We start from the raw sequence: 13,872 nt of genomic DNA on the forward strand, positions 1-13,872 counted from the left end.
TTATTATGTGAAATTTGGCCAGATATTTATAAAGAAAAAAAAAAAAGCAGGCAAGGTTTGGCAAGGTATATACTGTATAGAGGACAGTAGTTGATGCATACAGTTGACCTCAGCTCTGTGGTCAAGTGTGGAACCCCTTAATATGAGGTTACAAATGTCAAGCAGGAGGGTGGTGTGAGGGTCCAGAGAACGTTAGGACTTGTAGGATTAGCCAATCCCTACCATCTGCTGTCAGCATCATAATCCCAGCAATGAGAAAATCAATTGTCTAAGTAAATATCAATACCATGTAATCTTATTTAGCAAGTAAGTTAAATATTAGGGGGAATTAACAACTACACAACTACATTACTGCTGAACGGGGCATAGGGAAGCTTACTGCGTGCAATGTTGTTAAAAAAACAAACAAACAGTCCATTAGACAGCAGGCCACATTGTTAACAATTTTTATTGCAAACACCAGTTGTATGCCTTTTCACATATATGCTATTTGTGTCCTGTACTTTTCTCCAGAATGTATTGCAATATTGTGGTCTACACAGCAGAACTGACTGCATTTCTGATATTTCAAGACACTTACATCTCACTTTGTCCTATTTAAGCCCAGGTGTCAACTCCATCATCCTTAATAGGATCTGCTGCTGTTCTACAAATGAGATGAGACCAGTGTAATGGAACAAGAAAATGTCATTAAATGTGTATATGACTTTATTTCAAATAGGTAATTATAATGCCATATATAACCATATCAAAAAGTCTTCATACACCAAAATAGTGATGAGTTCAAATTAAAGATAATAAACATATTAGTAAAATTAAATGACATTTTTGTCCCCATAATAAATATTTGAATCATGTCACTGCAATAAAGGATAAGCATTATATTAAATTATATTTAAAAAAAAATAAAAAATTGCATGGATATTTACATATAACAATTTAAGTTCTGTCCTGATGTATTCTATAAACTGATATACTCATGTTTGCAGTGGCCTATGAAGAGAGGTTCTGCTTGAACGCCACGTCTAGATATAAAGAAAAGTAGACAGAAAATATTGTTATTCTTTCATGCCACCTTAGCACAAAAAAATTCAACAAAACAGCATAACTGTAGTAAAATTCAGCTGAAAGGAATAGTAAGTGTGTATATATATATATGTCACTTTACAATGGTGAGTGCCCTATCGGGACCTTATCATTTTACACCGGAAGTCCTGTAGGCGAGGAAAGGCCTTTTCAACACTAGATGTCTGCTCTTCATCACTCCATAACCTCTCAGCAGCTGCACTCGCTCTGGGCCTGTATACATGCAAACATAGCAAACAGTCTTAGGTTTATGTATGTGTCTTTGAGGCCTTTATTTGGATATATTCACTGTTGTACATAATTTCTCTCACCACAGGCGTGGGCTGAGATTGGCTGCATCCACATATTCTCCCCACATGCAGACTTCGCCACCAATCACCAGCTTCTTCTGCTGCTCTGTGCCTGAACACAATACTAAGCCCAGTAAACAGGAAAGCACTATATGTGAACACTGCAAATTGAAATAGTTAACAATAAAGCAACAAATCAGAGAGTCATATTCTAGTCCTTGGCAGAATTATTCTAATTACTCTGGACAAAATTTGACTCATAAGTGCTTGAGACCTAGGGGTTGTGTTTAATCAGGCATATTGTTTTCAATCAGGCAAAAGTGTTATGAGTCTCTACCGCTGTAATAAAAAGCAGAAATAATTGCTTAATTGTGAGCAATTTACAAGCTCTGGATTAAATCATGGATAATGCCATATTATTGTTTATATTGTATTTGTTACATAAGACTGGATGAGGTTATAAATTGTACCACAGACCTCCACTAGGAGTCAGTAGTTTCACTTTTCACCTTGCCTTTTTAGCTCATCAGACTGGACAAATAGAAGAATGGGAAAAACATACAGTCTAAATAGTCTGCAAACATGCACTCACTGTATGTACTCACTGCCACTTTATTTGGAACACCTGTACATTTGTGTGACACAATTTTCAAAACTGACTAACAAGAAGACACATCTAAATGCATACAATCATGCAGATACCGATCAAGCTTCAGTTAATGTTCACATCAAACATCAGAATGAGGGAAAATTTCATTACTGTTACTTTGACACACTTTGGTGAGCAGAAAAGGATCTCCTGCCTGCACAAGACTCTAATAACACGCTGAATAAACATTAGTTACAACCTGAGCAAGCGAATGTAATGTTCCTGTTCAAATCTATAGACTTAAGCCTTATACACTATATAAATGTAAATGACACCTTGTGCCAATTTAAAGAAATAAACATATACTCACCATTTTATTGACTAGACATTACTAATTTCTCATTAATTTCCTCTCTCATCCACAATTAGTAAAAACCTTTCTGAGATTAATCAAATATAAAAAAAAAGACTATGCAAAAGAAGAAACACACAGCACACCACTACAGCTCACTGTGATGTAATGCCTGACCCTTAAAGGAGAGCGGGCACACGGTGTAGTAGCGAGCCCAGTTGTGTGTGGGTCCCGGCAGGTCCAGATAGAATGGTGCTGCTAGGATTATCTTCAGCCCAGCCTTAGCCACCTGATGCATCTTACACAGGTAACATCCTCTTTTCCACACCTCTACCACATACTGAGCCCTACTCTAGAACATATACAATCATACATATACGCCCAATGCTATTAAACTGTACTGTATGTTGGTGAGATGGGCATCAAAATACTTTGCATGGATTACATGCATGAAAGGAAATTATGAGATGGGGAAAGCATGCAGTGAGGAACTTACTTGCTTGCTGAAATCAAAAACATCCTGCCAAACAATGGCGGTCTTGTTAAAGGCAGCGGAGATGTTCATAATACTGAAAAAAAAGAAATATATAAATATGTATTCCTTAATTCTTAAGATATACTGTATATATAATAATAAAAAAATCTGGCCTTTCTTTCATCACATACCTTTCCATGTAAAAAGACTCCAGTTTGTTGTAATCATGTCCAAAGCCCATTTTTGCCATAAATGCTTGCACATTTGGATTTGATTTCCTATTAAAAGCCACAATCATTTTAATAAGCAATGCCACCTCTACGCACCTAAACTTTAAAATCACTAATCACTTGAACAACTGAAGCAACAGTGTTCTCACCAGCATGCAAAATCAACCTCATCACCCCCAAGGTGAACAAAGGTATCAGGAAATACAGAGGATACCTCTTTCAATAGGTTGCCCATGAACTGGTAACTTGAGCTCAGACTTGGGTTGATGGGTCCAAATGTCCCAGAGGGACCAGTTCTCTTGTAGCAGGGCGTCAGCAGGTCTGGCTGCCCTGAAAGGAAAAATCAGAAAAATAAAGAACTTTTTTGTCTGCAAAATCCCACTTAAACTGTGATCAGAATTTAATTCTAACTGCGTGAATTGGTATCTCATACCTTTACCCCATGACTGCGTGTGTCCTGGAGAATCAAACTCAGGCACCACTCTGATTCCTCGAAATCTTGCATGAGAAATCACCTTTCTCACATCTGACGGTGTGTAAATGTGAGTCACAGGGTGAAAGGCTCCCTAAACCAGAGGTAATACAATAGATCATTTAGACAAACACAACTAAGGTGCCAATAATTCTAAAAAGATATCAAATCTGACACACAAAATTATAGATTTATGTTGGCCAAATTCTATCTCTGCAGATTTGTCAATTAAAAACCACCACCACCACCAACAACAACAACAAAAACAAATTAGTTTTCTCCATTATTCCAAACCCAGATGAGCTGTGCAGGTTCACAGCAAATAAAAAAAAAAACTTTGAAGTCAAGCTCTGAAACTATCATTAGTTATGGTTTGCAATGAAGAAACATCACATGTAACACTTTTTCATTAGGAAAACAGGTTTTATGATTTTTTAATTCATAAATTAATTTATTTTCCTTTGGTAGTCAAAAACAAAGATGAAAAACATGGCAGTGGTTCATTGTCACCACATTTTGCATCAGACATGCAGAAAAAGAGTGCTCACTCATCAGCATAGCCTCCAGGCCACAGCTGTATGTATAACTGACAAATATGGCTAATGCTGGCTGAATGATTGATGTCCTGGGAAAACAAAAAATATTAATAAAGAATTTTGTATTGACCGGTCATAAATTGTGAGAAATTTCCTGTACAAGTATTTCAGTGCAGCAGTTTTTCCACTTTATGATATTTTAAGATTATTATATTAAATCAATTTCACCTACAGATTAAAAGCTCATTAAACAATGAATAAAAAATTGGATTCTTTTTAAATGCTTCAGACATGGTCAGGTTTTACGGCCATACCACTCGGAGAATGCTCAATCTCGTCTGATCTCGGAATCTAAGCAGGTTCAGGCCTGGATAGTACTTGGATGGGAGACCAGTAGAGAATACCAGGTGCTGTAAGCTTTCCTGTATTGTTTAAAGATTTATATTCACACACTTGATGTCACCCAAATGAGGATGGGTTCCCCTTTTGAGTCTGGTTCCTCTCAAGGTTTCTTCCTCATAACATCTAAGTTTTTCCTTGCCACAGTCACCATGGCTGCTTATCAGGGATAAATGCACACCATTCACTTTAACTGTTAAATTCTGTAAAGCTGCTTTGAGACAATGTCTGTTGTGAAAAGCGCTATAGAAATAAACTTGACTTGACTTGACTTGTATAAACTTGTGAATGTGGTTGTTAGTTTCAACATAAATTGTCATGGTAATTGATGTCTAATTTCTGAGATACCTTGTTGCTCAAATCAGGATAAAGCTGGCTCTGGTATGGGAAGGAAGGATCATCTACAATGTGCCAGTGAAATACATTAAACTTATTATAAGCCATTGCATCCTGAAAAGAAAAAAAAATACAGTATGATTACTTATTTATTCAGTAATATTTTTTACATTCCAGTTGTCACTGGCAAATAAGATCACATAGCAAAAGTACTGGTGTACTTACCAGTGTTTTCAGTATCACATGTACTGGCAAATAGTGCCTTGATGTGTCCAGCAATAGCCCTCTAAATGGAAATCGTGGGAAGTCCACAATGTCTGTTTTATTTACATAATACTGTATAAAAGAATAAATGTAAACTAAGTATTACCATTTAATGAGGGTCTAAACAGAATGTTTTTTTTTATTATTATTATTATTCAAAGTTGATAAAGAAGGTGTCATCGTAACTATATTTTAAATTCACTTCCATTGACTACTTACTGAGTTATAATCCTCTTCATACACAAGCTGACTGAAGGACTCCAGACCTGTTTTTTAAAACAGAATTCAGTTTAAAGCTAAAAAAAAAAGCTTAAAGCTCTGTCATGCTTCTCTCTAATTATATGATATTGTAATTTAAGCAGGTTTTGACTTGCACTACATCTGGACAGTTTTCACTCACAGTTGGTTTAGCTCTGCCTCTTTATCAAAGAAAGCAGGTTTAACCAAAGGGCAGGGACTGGTTGGAAGAAGGAATTTGGCTTGTTTCCATGTCAACAGCAATTCCTTTTTGCAAATAGCAAAATTGTAGTCTGGTACTTTAAGTGTTTTATGATAAATTACCAGAATAAAAAGAATACACCTTTGAGGAAATTGATTAAGCACTTTAAATAGCAATAGACGCACTGTACCTCTCAGAGCTCCCCACACTGACTCTGCTCTTAACATAGCTTCACCTGCTGACACACTCAGGTTATCTGTAGAATAAAAAAGACCAATCTAAACGAGTATGTTAGATCGTTTTAGATGTCACTGTAACCAACACTAGGTACAAGTAAATATAAATATAAAATAGTATTTTTTTTTATATTTTATTGAGGTGAACTTTTGGTCATTATATAAAGGACACGTTGTGGAGATGTGACGTGAGTCTGTTGGAGATAAACTCTGAATAACCTGTTAAACCTTTGTGGAACCTGATGCCACTTAAAAATGCATATCGTTGTTGTGTTTATTCTTTTGTGGTTTCCTTTGGATCACAAGGTTAGCCTTCTGATAAAAGACTGATTTGGGTTAGGTTTTGTTTATGTTTAATTTGACTTTTAATCTGTTTGTTGAAAAATACAAAAAATATTCAATTATAAAATATTCAATTATTTAAAAAGAAAAAAGTTGTCTTTGCTTTATTTTGAAAAAGGCTGTTCTTGTGTATGGCTTTTGTTCTAGCAAGTATGTAAATCCTCAGCCCTTGAATGTATAAATAACTTTTAAAAGATGTACATACTCACAACTTTCATCTGAATCTTGATTTGGGTATTCATCGCATCCAACTGTTCTGACACTCACTGATACTGTGAATGGTTTGGCCTCAGACCAAGTTTTTCTGAATCCTGCATTGGCAAAAATAATTAAGGGGTACACTGATTTTTAAAAAGCTCTCTCCATGAAGTAGATTTGAAGTATTGTGAATTTATATAATCAATGTAGTATTTCTCTCAGTAAGTATGTCCTCAAAGAAAAGTGTATTTTGTGAAAAGTCATTGACCTGTTCCACCTTCAATGTCAGGGAAAATGATCCTGAAGTATCTTTTGAATGCAGCATCCAAGACAGAGCATCCGTGTCGGGCAGCTGAATCACTGGAGTATTTATATGAGAACTGATGAGGATGTAAAACATACCGCTCAGTAAAGTGAGAGATGTGCTGCGGCATGGGCCACACTCCATACACCTGCTTTAGTTCAGCTGAAAGAAGCAGCATAAAGATAAAGCGCAAACGATTCATCTTAGTCTGGTGTAGGCTTGAGATAGAACAGAGCTAGAGCTCCAGTAGCAACGGCTGTACAGACTGTAAAAACGCTGAGGAAGTGAAAACGCAGTCATGTGACACTGCAGTTTAACAGCAGTCAGCAGCGCCATTCATCTGCCCTGGCTTTTAGTCTGAAAGTCAAATGAGCTGCTACTACCAGTGGCACAATACCATACATATGCAGTGTTTCATAACAAGAACTACTATGTTTCGACATTGTATAGCTGTGAGAGATATTGAGAGACAGGTCCATCGTAGACTATCAACGTAAATATCTAAAATGTTACCAGCCAAGATCTAAAAATATTTTTAAAAATTATCACAACCACACCACTAGGTGGCACTTGAATCCAGAATATTGGATCTAGGTAACTTGGGACCCTCACGCTTAACATGATATATTTTCTGAAAGTCAAAACCTATGCCCATTGCAAGGAAAGTAAATTATAGAAATTATATAAATTAAATGAATTAATTGAAATTCACATTTTATGCTTTTTTCATATAAGCTGTACAAAATGAACATGAAATTAGTTTAAAAGAATGTCCAACTGTTTATCATTTTCAAGATATCTAAAATGAACAAATGTGGTTTGCTTATTTAGGACAGCATGGTTTAGGGGAAATTAGGGCAGTCATACAATTCATGAAAGAGGCAGAGGAAAAAGTTTAAGTATATATACATAAATATGGATACATAGATGGACACATGAAACACATGAAATGGACATGGGTTTTCAATGCATAAAAGTGCTATGCATCGTTAGAATATAGTATAAACAGTTTAGTCAACACCTAAACAGCTAAAAATTTATCAGGTGTTTGGGAAAGTTTGGTTTATTAAAAAGCTCAACCGAAAGCTAGTTTTAACGTTTTCCATATATCTCATTTCCTCATTTCAAACCAACCAAAGCATGTTCTAATATCCATAAATAGGTGTACATTAGAAAGTCCAGTGTTATGAATTGGTGTTTAAAGTAATAAATATTATATAAGGTAGGTGTAATTGTAGTGCAGTTATAATTGTTGACATCATTTTTATACTTTTCTGTAGTTAATTTGGGGTGTAAAAGCAACCAATAATTATTTTTAAGAAAAGCCAAAGAAGGAACACCACTGTTATACAGATGTCACATACCTAGCATTTAAATAAGGAAGTAAAGAGTTAGCCCCAACCACAAACTTGATCATAAAGTTCAAGTTCAGATCTCTATTGCTATTCGGTTAAATAGCCTACAGTATCTCCTTTAAATATTTAATTTTAAAAATAATTTATAAATTACCACCAAGCCTTTGCCGAAATAAATTACATTCAATTTATTGCCACTGACTAAACCTTTATACCACTATGTTCCAATGACTTGAGGGACTGAGATTACCAACATTTTTAAGTGTTGGTATAAACACATTTGAAAACATTGTGTCCAATGTTGACTTTACCTGAATAAGGCTGCCTGAATATTTTTAATAATCTTATAATAACTAATTAAGTTTCCCTTGGTTTAGTACACACTAGGCCACAACTTTTTGACCTGGCCAGTACAGATCTCTGTGCACAGATCTCATGAGAAAACTTATAAAAAATTTTATGCTGAAACAATTGAATTTCACACACCCTAACCTCACCTCATTTCACCTAACTCATCACTTTAAAAGCCATGCCTCTGCCAGAGGGAAAATTGCATTAAATGATTCCTGAATGTCGTACTTTCTAACCCACTAGACTTGCCATCTGGTACTGTGCTGTCTTTACCACTGTTATAATGTTGCCAAAAAAGCTGACATGACTCATCATGTTTTTATATGCATGAAGCATTCTTTTCTCTAGTAACCATGACACAGGGTGACTCTTAGTCACATGGCGTCAGATGGCTCTATAATGTTAATGAAGCAAGTTATGATGTCAAGTGCAAATGATTGTAAATGGCTGTGCCATATTTGGTCATGAAGCGATGTGAGCAACAATAATTTACATCAAACCCGCATAAACTTTGTTAATGTTTATCAGTTTCTCCTGTTTACAAACATCAGTTAATTTGCTGATCTTCAGAATGTCTCTATCATGGCAATCATTTCTTCGCATGACTATGAGTCATGTTCATTTCTCCATTTTTGAATCCACTGCTATGTCATTTTTTAAACCTAACAAACCTCTTTTCCAACTCTTTTCTTACTGTTAATCTCCTTGAACTGTGACTGTGACTTTATTTCTTAAATCATAGCTGACCATGTGCTCTATGACACTATGCATTACACTATGCATACACAGTCACATTAATTCACACCGCACACAATTTCACACAGTTAGTATAGTCAGTTCGTATAATCAATTAGTATAATCAGTTCACATGCCGGTATATTTTTTGTGTACTGGAGAACCAAAAGGATACACAGGAAACATGTGAATTTTTACAAAGACACTACCCAGAACTCTGGATCAAGCCAGGGACCCTGAAGATGGGAATGTAACCTGCCCCACCATAGTGCTTCCCTTTTTATTTGTAATTTAATTTGTAAACATATTGACATTTTTAAATCTTAGCTCACTGTGGCTTTAGTTCCGAGTACAACAGGTTATTAAATCTTTACCTCACAAGGGCATATTTTGAAAAAATATTATATTTGAAAAACACAGAGTAGCAGCCAGGTTACAAAGAATTTTGCTGTTATACCTTAGTTTTGATTAACTATATTTAAAAGTTTGCTTAGGAGTCACTATCAACTGTTAGTTTGTCTTGGAGGCATGACTGATAGACAAATATAATGAGACAGCACTCTTCAGTTTGTGTTTCTGAAGTTTCTGGCACTGAGGGATGCAGCTACTAAGAAACCTCTTGTATATTACCTTTCAAAAAGTGAAAACTGTAAACATATTTATTGTAGTGGGTGTGGGCATGACTCAGCAGGCATCTGCAGCAGGAGAGTTCTGAAAGGTGTTGGATAATGTACAACATTTTTGTGCTTCATTATAAGTGCAAATAATACCTGCTTAAATATTATTTTAGTAAATTTGCTCAATATACTTTGACTTGAGTAACAATATAGAAACTTGCTTTTGATGTATGTAGGATTTAAAAGTAAACAAAAACTGAATGCTAATTGCTTTATAATTTGTGTACTTCAGTATTCTATTCTCTTGTGTATCCTAGCTTTTTTAAAAGCGAGTTTTCTTTTGTGTGTACATTTAAGCTGCATTAACTCTCACAGGATTAGAACCCTGGGTTTATGATTTTTACATGTGTTTCTGAAATATAGTGAAGTAAGAACATAACATTGTATTTTGCAAAATGTACTTTAAAAAGTGACTAGTTACTTAGCTAATGTCTGTGCACCTGACATCTATCTACAGTTTCATACTAAGAAGCTTGTGTTTCTGTCTCTCTTTTAGCTACATTTTCTGTTCTCTCTCTTTTTTGCTGTTTTTTTAACAGTTGGGCATTCAAGAGAAGCGTGTCATTGAAATTGCAACATGTTCATTCAATTATTTCTTCATTAACTGCCTTATTCTGGTTGGGTACTGATTGATTTACACCCTGTGTTGTTTTACTGCACCCAGGTAGAATTTAGAAAAAATACAGATACGTTATTTAGCAGTAGTCAATTGTAAAATAATTACAATTTAAAAGTAAAAATTTAAACATAATGAAAATATTACATGTATGTAAACCTGGTACGGAATGGGCAAGTTTTAAAAATTGAAGTTAGACTTCAGTTTGTTCAGAAGTAACTTTAATTCCTAGATATCTGTCATAGCATAATTAATTCATGACTTGTCAGGGCCCAGACCAATAAGCAGAAAAACTGGCTAAACCAACTCTCCGCCTTGAGAAGTCACATACAGTATGTTCCCACAAACAGTGACTGTCTCTCCTGCAGTTGCAAGCAAAGTAACCTTGTGACAGAATACAAATTAACATAAAACATTAACAATTAACATTAAAATTAATCAAGCTGTTGCTAGGCATTGCAGGTGTGGTTTATATAGTTACATTTATTGATTTGCCTGGTTAGTAGATAGAACTTGACACAATATTTGCCAACTTTGCCTCCTGATCTAAACCTCAAATTCTAGTAAAACCAAACAAAATCTAAATAAAATCACAGAAAATTGTTTTGGTACACTTTGTGAAACAGAAACATTGCCCAAAGCTGTTCCCCAGACTAAAAACTGTCAACTCCTTTCGAAAATCTGAATATATACAACCCTTTCCTGAGGGGACTGGGCGGAGGTATTTTTACAGTTAAATATTGCGCAAATTAAATGCTAATTATTGCGCAAAGTATAGGTTTAATTCATTTGTATTGCTTTTTATTAATTATCTAGTGTTGCAATCAATTTCATTAAACATTCTTCATTTAATTCCACACTGTAATAACCTTTTGTCAATAACACAAAAAAATGTTGTGTCCAAGCAAGAAACAGATTTGACAGTTTTGAAAACCTGTAAAAAAGAAATTAAAAATTCAGTAGAACCTGGTATCTGGGAAAATATTGCTGGCAGAATGTAGTGTATCAAAGGACATCACCTTAGCTTACTATAATCAGGGCATTAACGACAATATAATATTTTTCTTCTTCGTCTTCTTTCGGCTTCTCCCATTAGGAGTCGCCACAGCGGATCATCCATCTCCATAACAACCTGTCCTCTTAATCTGCCTCTTTCAACCCAACTACCTGCATGTCTTCCCTCACCACATCCATAAACCTCCTCCTTGGTCTTCCTCTTTTCCTCCTTCCTGGTGGCTCTATCCTCAGCATTCTCCCTCCTCTACAAACCATCTCAATCTCGCCTCCCTCACTTTGTCTCCAAAACGACACACATGCGCTGTCCCTCTACCAAAATTTATTTCTAATCTTGTCCATCCTCATCACTCCCAACTCCTACTCCTCAACATCTTTAGCTCTGCTACCTCCAGCTCCACCTCCTGTCTTTTACTCAATGCCACTGTCTCTAAACCATACAACATAGCAGGTCTCACCACAGTCCTATAAACTTTCCATTTTACTCTTGCAGATACCCTTCTATCACAAATCACTCCTGCCACTCTTCTCCACCCACTCCACCCTGCCTGCACTCTTTTCTTCACATCTCTAACACACTCTCCATTAATTTGCACTGTTGACCCAGGTACCTGAACTCCTCCACCTTCTCCACCTCTTCTCCCTGCAACCACACCACTCCACTCATATGTACTCTGCATTACTCCTACTGACTTTCATTCCCCTTTTCTCCAGCGCATACCTCCACCTCTCCAGGCTCTTCTCCACCTGCTCCCTATTCTCACCGTAAATAACAATATCATCCGCAAACACCATAGTCCATGGAGACTCCTGTCTGACCTCGTCCATCAACCTGTCCATCACTACTGCAAACAGGAAAGGGCTCAAAACCGATACTTGATGCAGTCCAACCTCCACCTTGAACCAGTCTGTCGTTCCTACTGCACACTGCTGTCTCACTGTCCTCATTCATGTCCTGCACCCCCCCTCACATACTCCTCTGACACACCTGACTTTCTCTAAATCCACAAACACACAATGCAACTCCTTCTGAACTTCTCTATACTTCTCTATCAGCATTCTTAAAGCAAATAATGCGTCTGTGGTGCTCTTCCTCAGCATAAAACCATACTGTTGCTCACAGATGGTCATCTCTTCTATCAGCCTGGCTTCCACTACTCTTTCCCATAACCTAATGGTGTCTTCAGGTCTGCACATCTCCCTTATTCTTAAAGATCGGTACCAGCACACCCCTTCTCCATTCCACAGGCATCCTCTCGCCTTCCAAAATCCTGTTGAACAATCTGTTAAAAACTTCACTGCCATCTCTACTAAACATATCCATGCTTCTACCAGTATGTCATCTGGTTCAACCGACTTTCCACTCTTCATCCTCTTAATAGCTGCTCTCACTTCCCCCTTACTAATCCTATTCACTTCCTACTTCACCATCTACACACCTCCAACCTTCTCTCTTTCTCATTTTCCTCGTTCATTAGCTGCGCAAAATACTCCCCCCATCTTCTTAACACACTCCTCACTAGTCAACACATTTTCATCTCAATCCTTTATTGCTCTAACTTGCAGAACATCCTTCCCAGCTCGGTCCCTCTGCCTGGCCAATCGGTACAAATCCTTTTCTCCTTTCTTGTCCAACTTCTCATACAGCTCCTCATATGCCAATAACGACATTGTAATACCAACAGTATTATTAACAGTGCTGTAAAGTAAATAAGTAACAAAACATTTACCTAAAGCAGTAAAATCTGGTTAATCCATTCCGTTACTTTGCCTCCTCGCTTTTACTTAAGTTTTCATTTCACAAATAGCTTTAATTTTTACCAATGCAGATTAAGTGCCAAACATTAAAAACGATTTAACACTAGGCAACACTAAATAAAACTAGCATTACACATGCTAGCAAGCTAGTTATATTATACATAGAGGGTTATTGTTTTTAATGTTTGGCACTTAATCTTGCATGGGAGAGTTCTTTCTCTCTTCTTTTTCTTATTTTTTGGTAATCATGATTTTTTTCTGGAATCTTTAACATTTTCTTATTGTGTATGTGTGTATGTGGTCATGTAAAATACAGATATGAAAGCTCTGAATATAAATTTTCAGTAATTAATTGGAGATACTGTATTATACATGAAGTTTATTAAATGCATAAAGTTTTGATGTTTTACAATGTTATTTCATAATGTCACAGTAACTATTCAAAACTTTAGTCAGTGTTGTCTTAAGAGCTGATGATAGTGATAAATATCTTTTGTCTGTTTGATACTAGATCCTTCAAATATACTACAGTATGTAGTCTTGAAAACATCTAGCCAGGAATAGTTGTTTCATGTCTCAGTGTATTAGCTTTTTAATAGATATTATCAAATGTATGCACAATATATATTTTTTCTCCTATAGAAAAGAACTACAGTAAGCATAGATGGAAATATATGATAGCATTGCAAAGAGAACTGGCACAAATATTCACAAATATTAAAATCCTATTGTTCAGCCCTAACTGGGAACTTAAAAAAAATAGAAGAGTTAAGCAACAGTAACCATTGTTGTGGAAATTTAGATGTGTGTTTTAGGCC

The 13,872-nt window shown here is 36.0% G+C and overlaps 1 protein-coding gene and 1 pseudogene across 2 annotated transcripts; one reads left to right on the forward strand and one right to left on the reverse strand.

Moving 5' to 3' along the window:
- Window positions 1-487: 487 nt before the first annotated feature.
- On the reverse strand, window positions 488-6,766 carry hexa (hexosaminidase A (alpha polypeptide)). 2 transcript variants are annotated; one of them, XM_046858659.1, is made up of 15 exons: window positions 6,513-6,766; window positions 6,256-6,357; window positions 5,659-5,724; window positions 5,249-5,295; window positions 4,991-5,101; window positions 4,778-4,879; window positions 3,456-3,588; window positions 3,172-3,352; window positions 2,984-3,070; window positions 2,814-2,886; window positions 2,495-2,669; window positions 1,398-1,488; window positions 1,192-1,299; window positions 930-1,025; window positions 488-646 (listed from the first exon to the last, which is right to left on the reverse strand). In XM_046858659.1, the coding sequence occupies exons 1-14, from the start codon at window positions 6,748-6,750 to the stop codon at window positions 962-964; spliced, it is 1,578 nt and encodes a 525-aa protein (XP_046714615.1). In that variant the 5' UTR covers window positions 6,751-6,766; the 3' UTR covers window positions 488-646; window positions 930-961. The 2 variants fall into 2 exon arrangements, with proteins under 2 accessions (XP_046714615.1, XP_046714614.1); XM_046858658.1 differs by having other exon boundaries at window positions 488-1,025.
- Window positions 4,331-4,449, forward strand: LOC124392993 (annotated as a pseudogene).
- Window positions 6,767-13,872: the final 7,106 nt, after the last annotated feature.

The sequence above is a fragment of the Silurus meridionalis genome, chromosome 10 (genome assembly GCF_014805685.1).
Source record: "Silurus meridionalis isolate SWU-2019-XX chromosome 10, ASM1480568v1, whole genome shotgun sequence".
NCBI lineage: Eukaryota > Metazoa > Chordata > Actinopteri > Siluriformes > Siluridae > Silurus > Silurus meridionalis.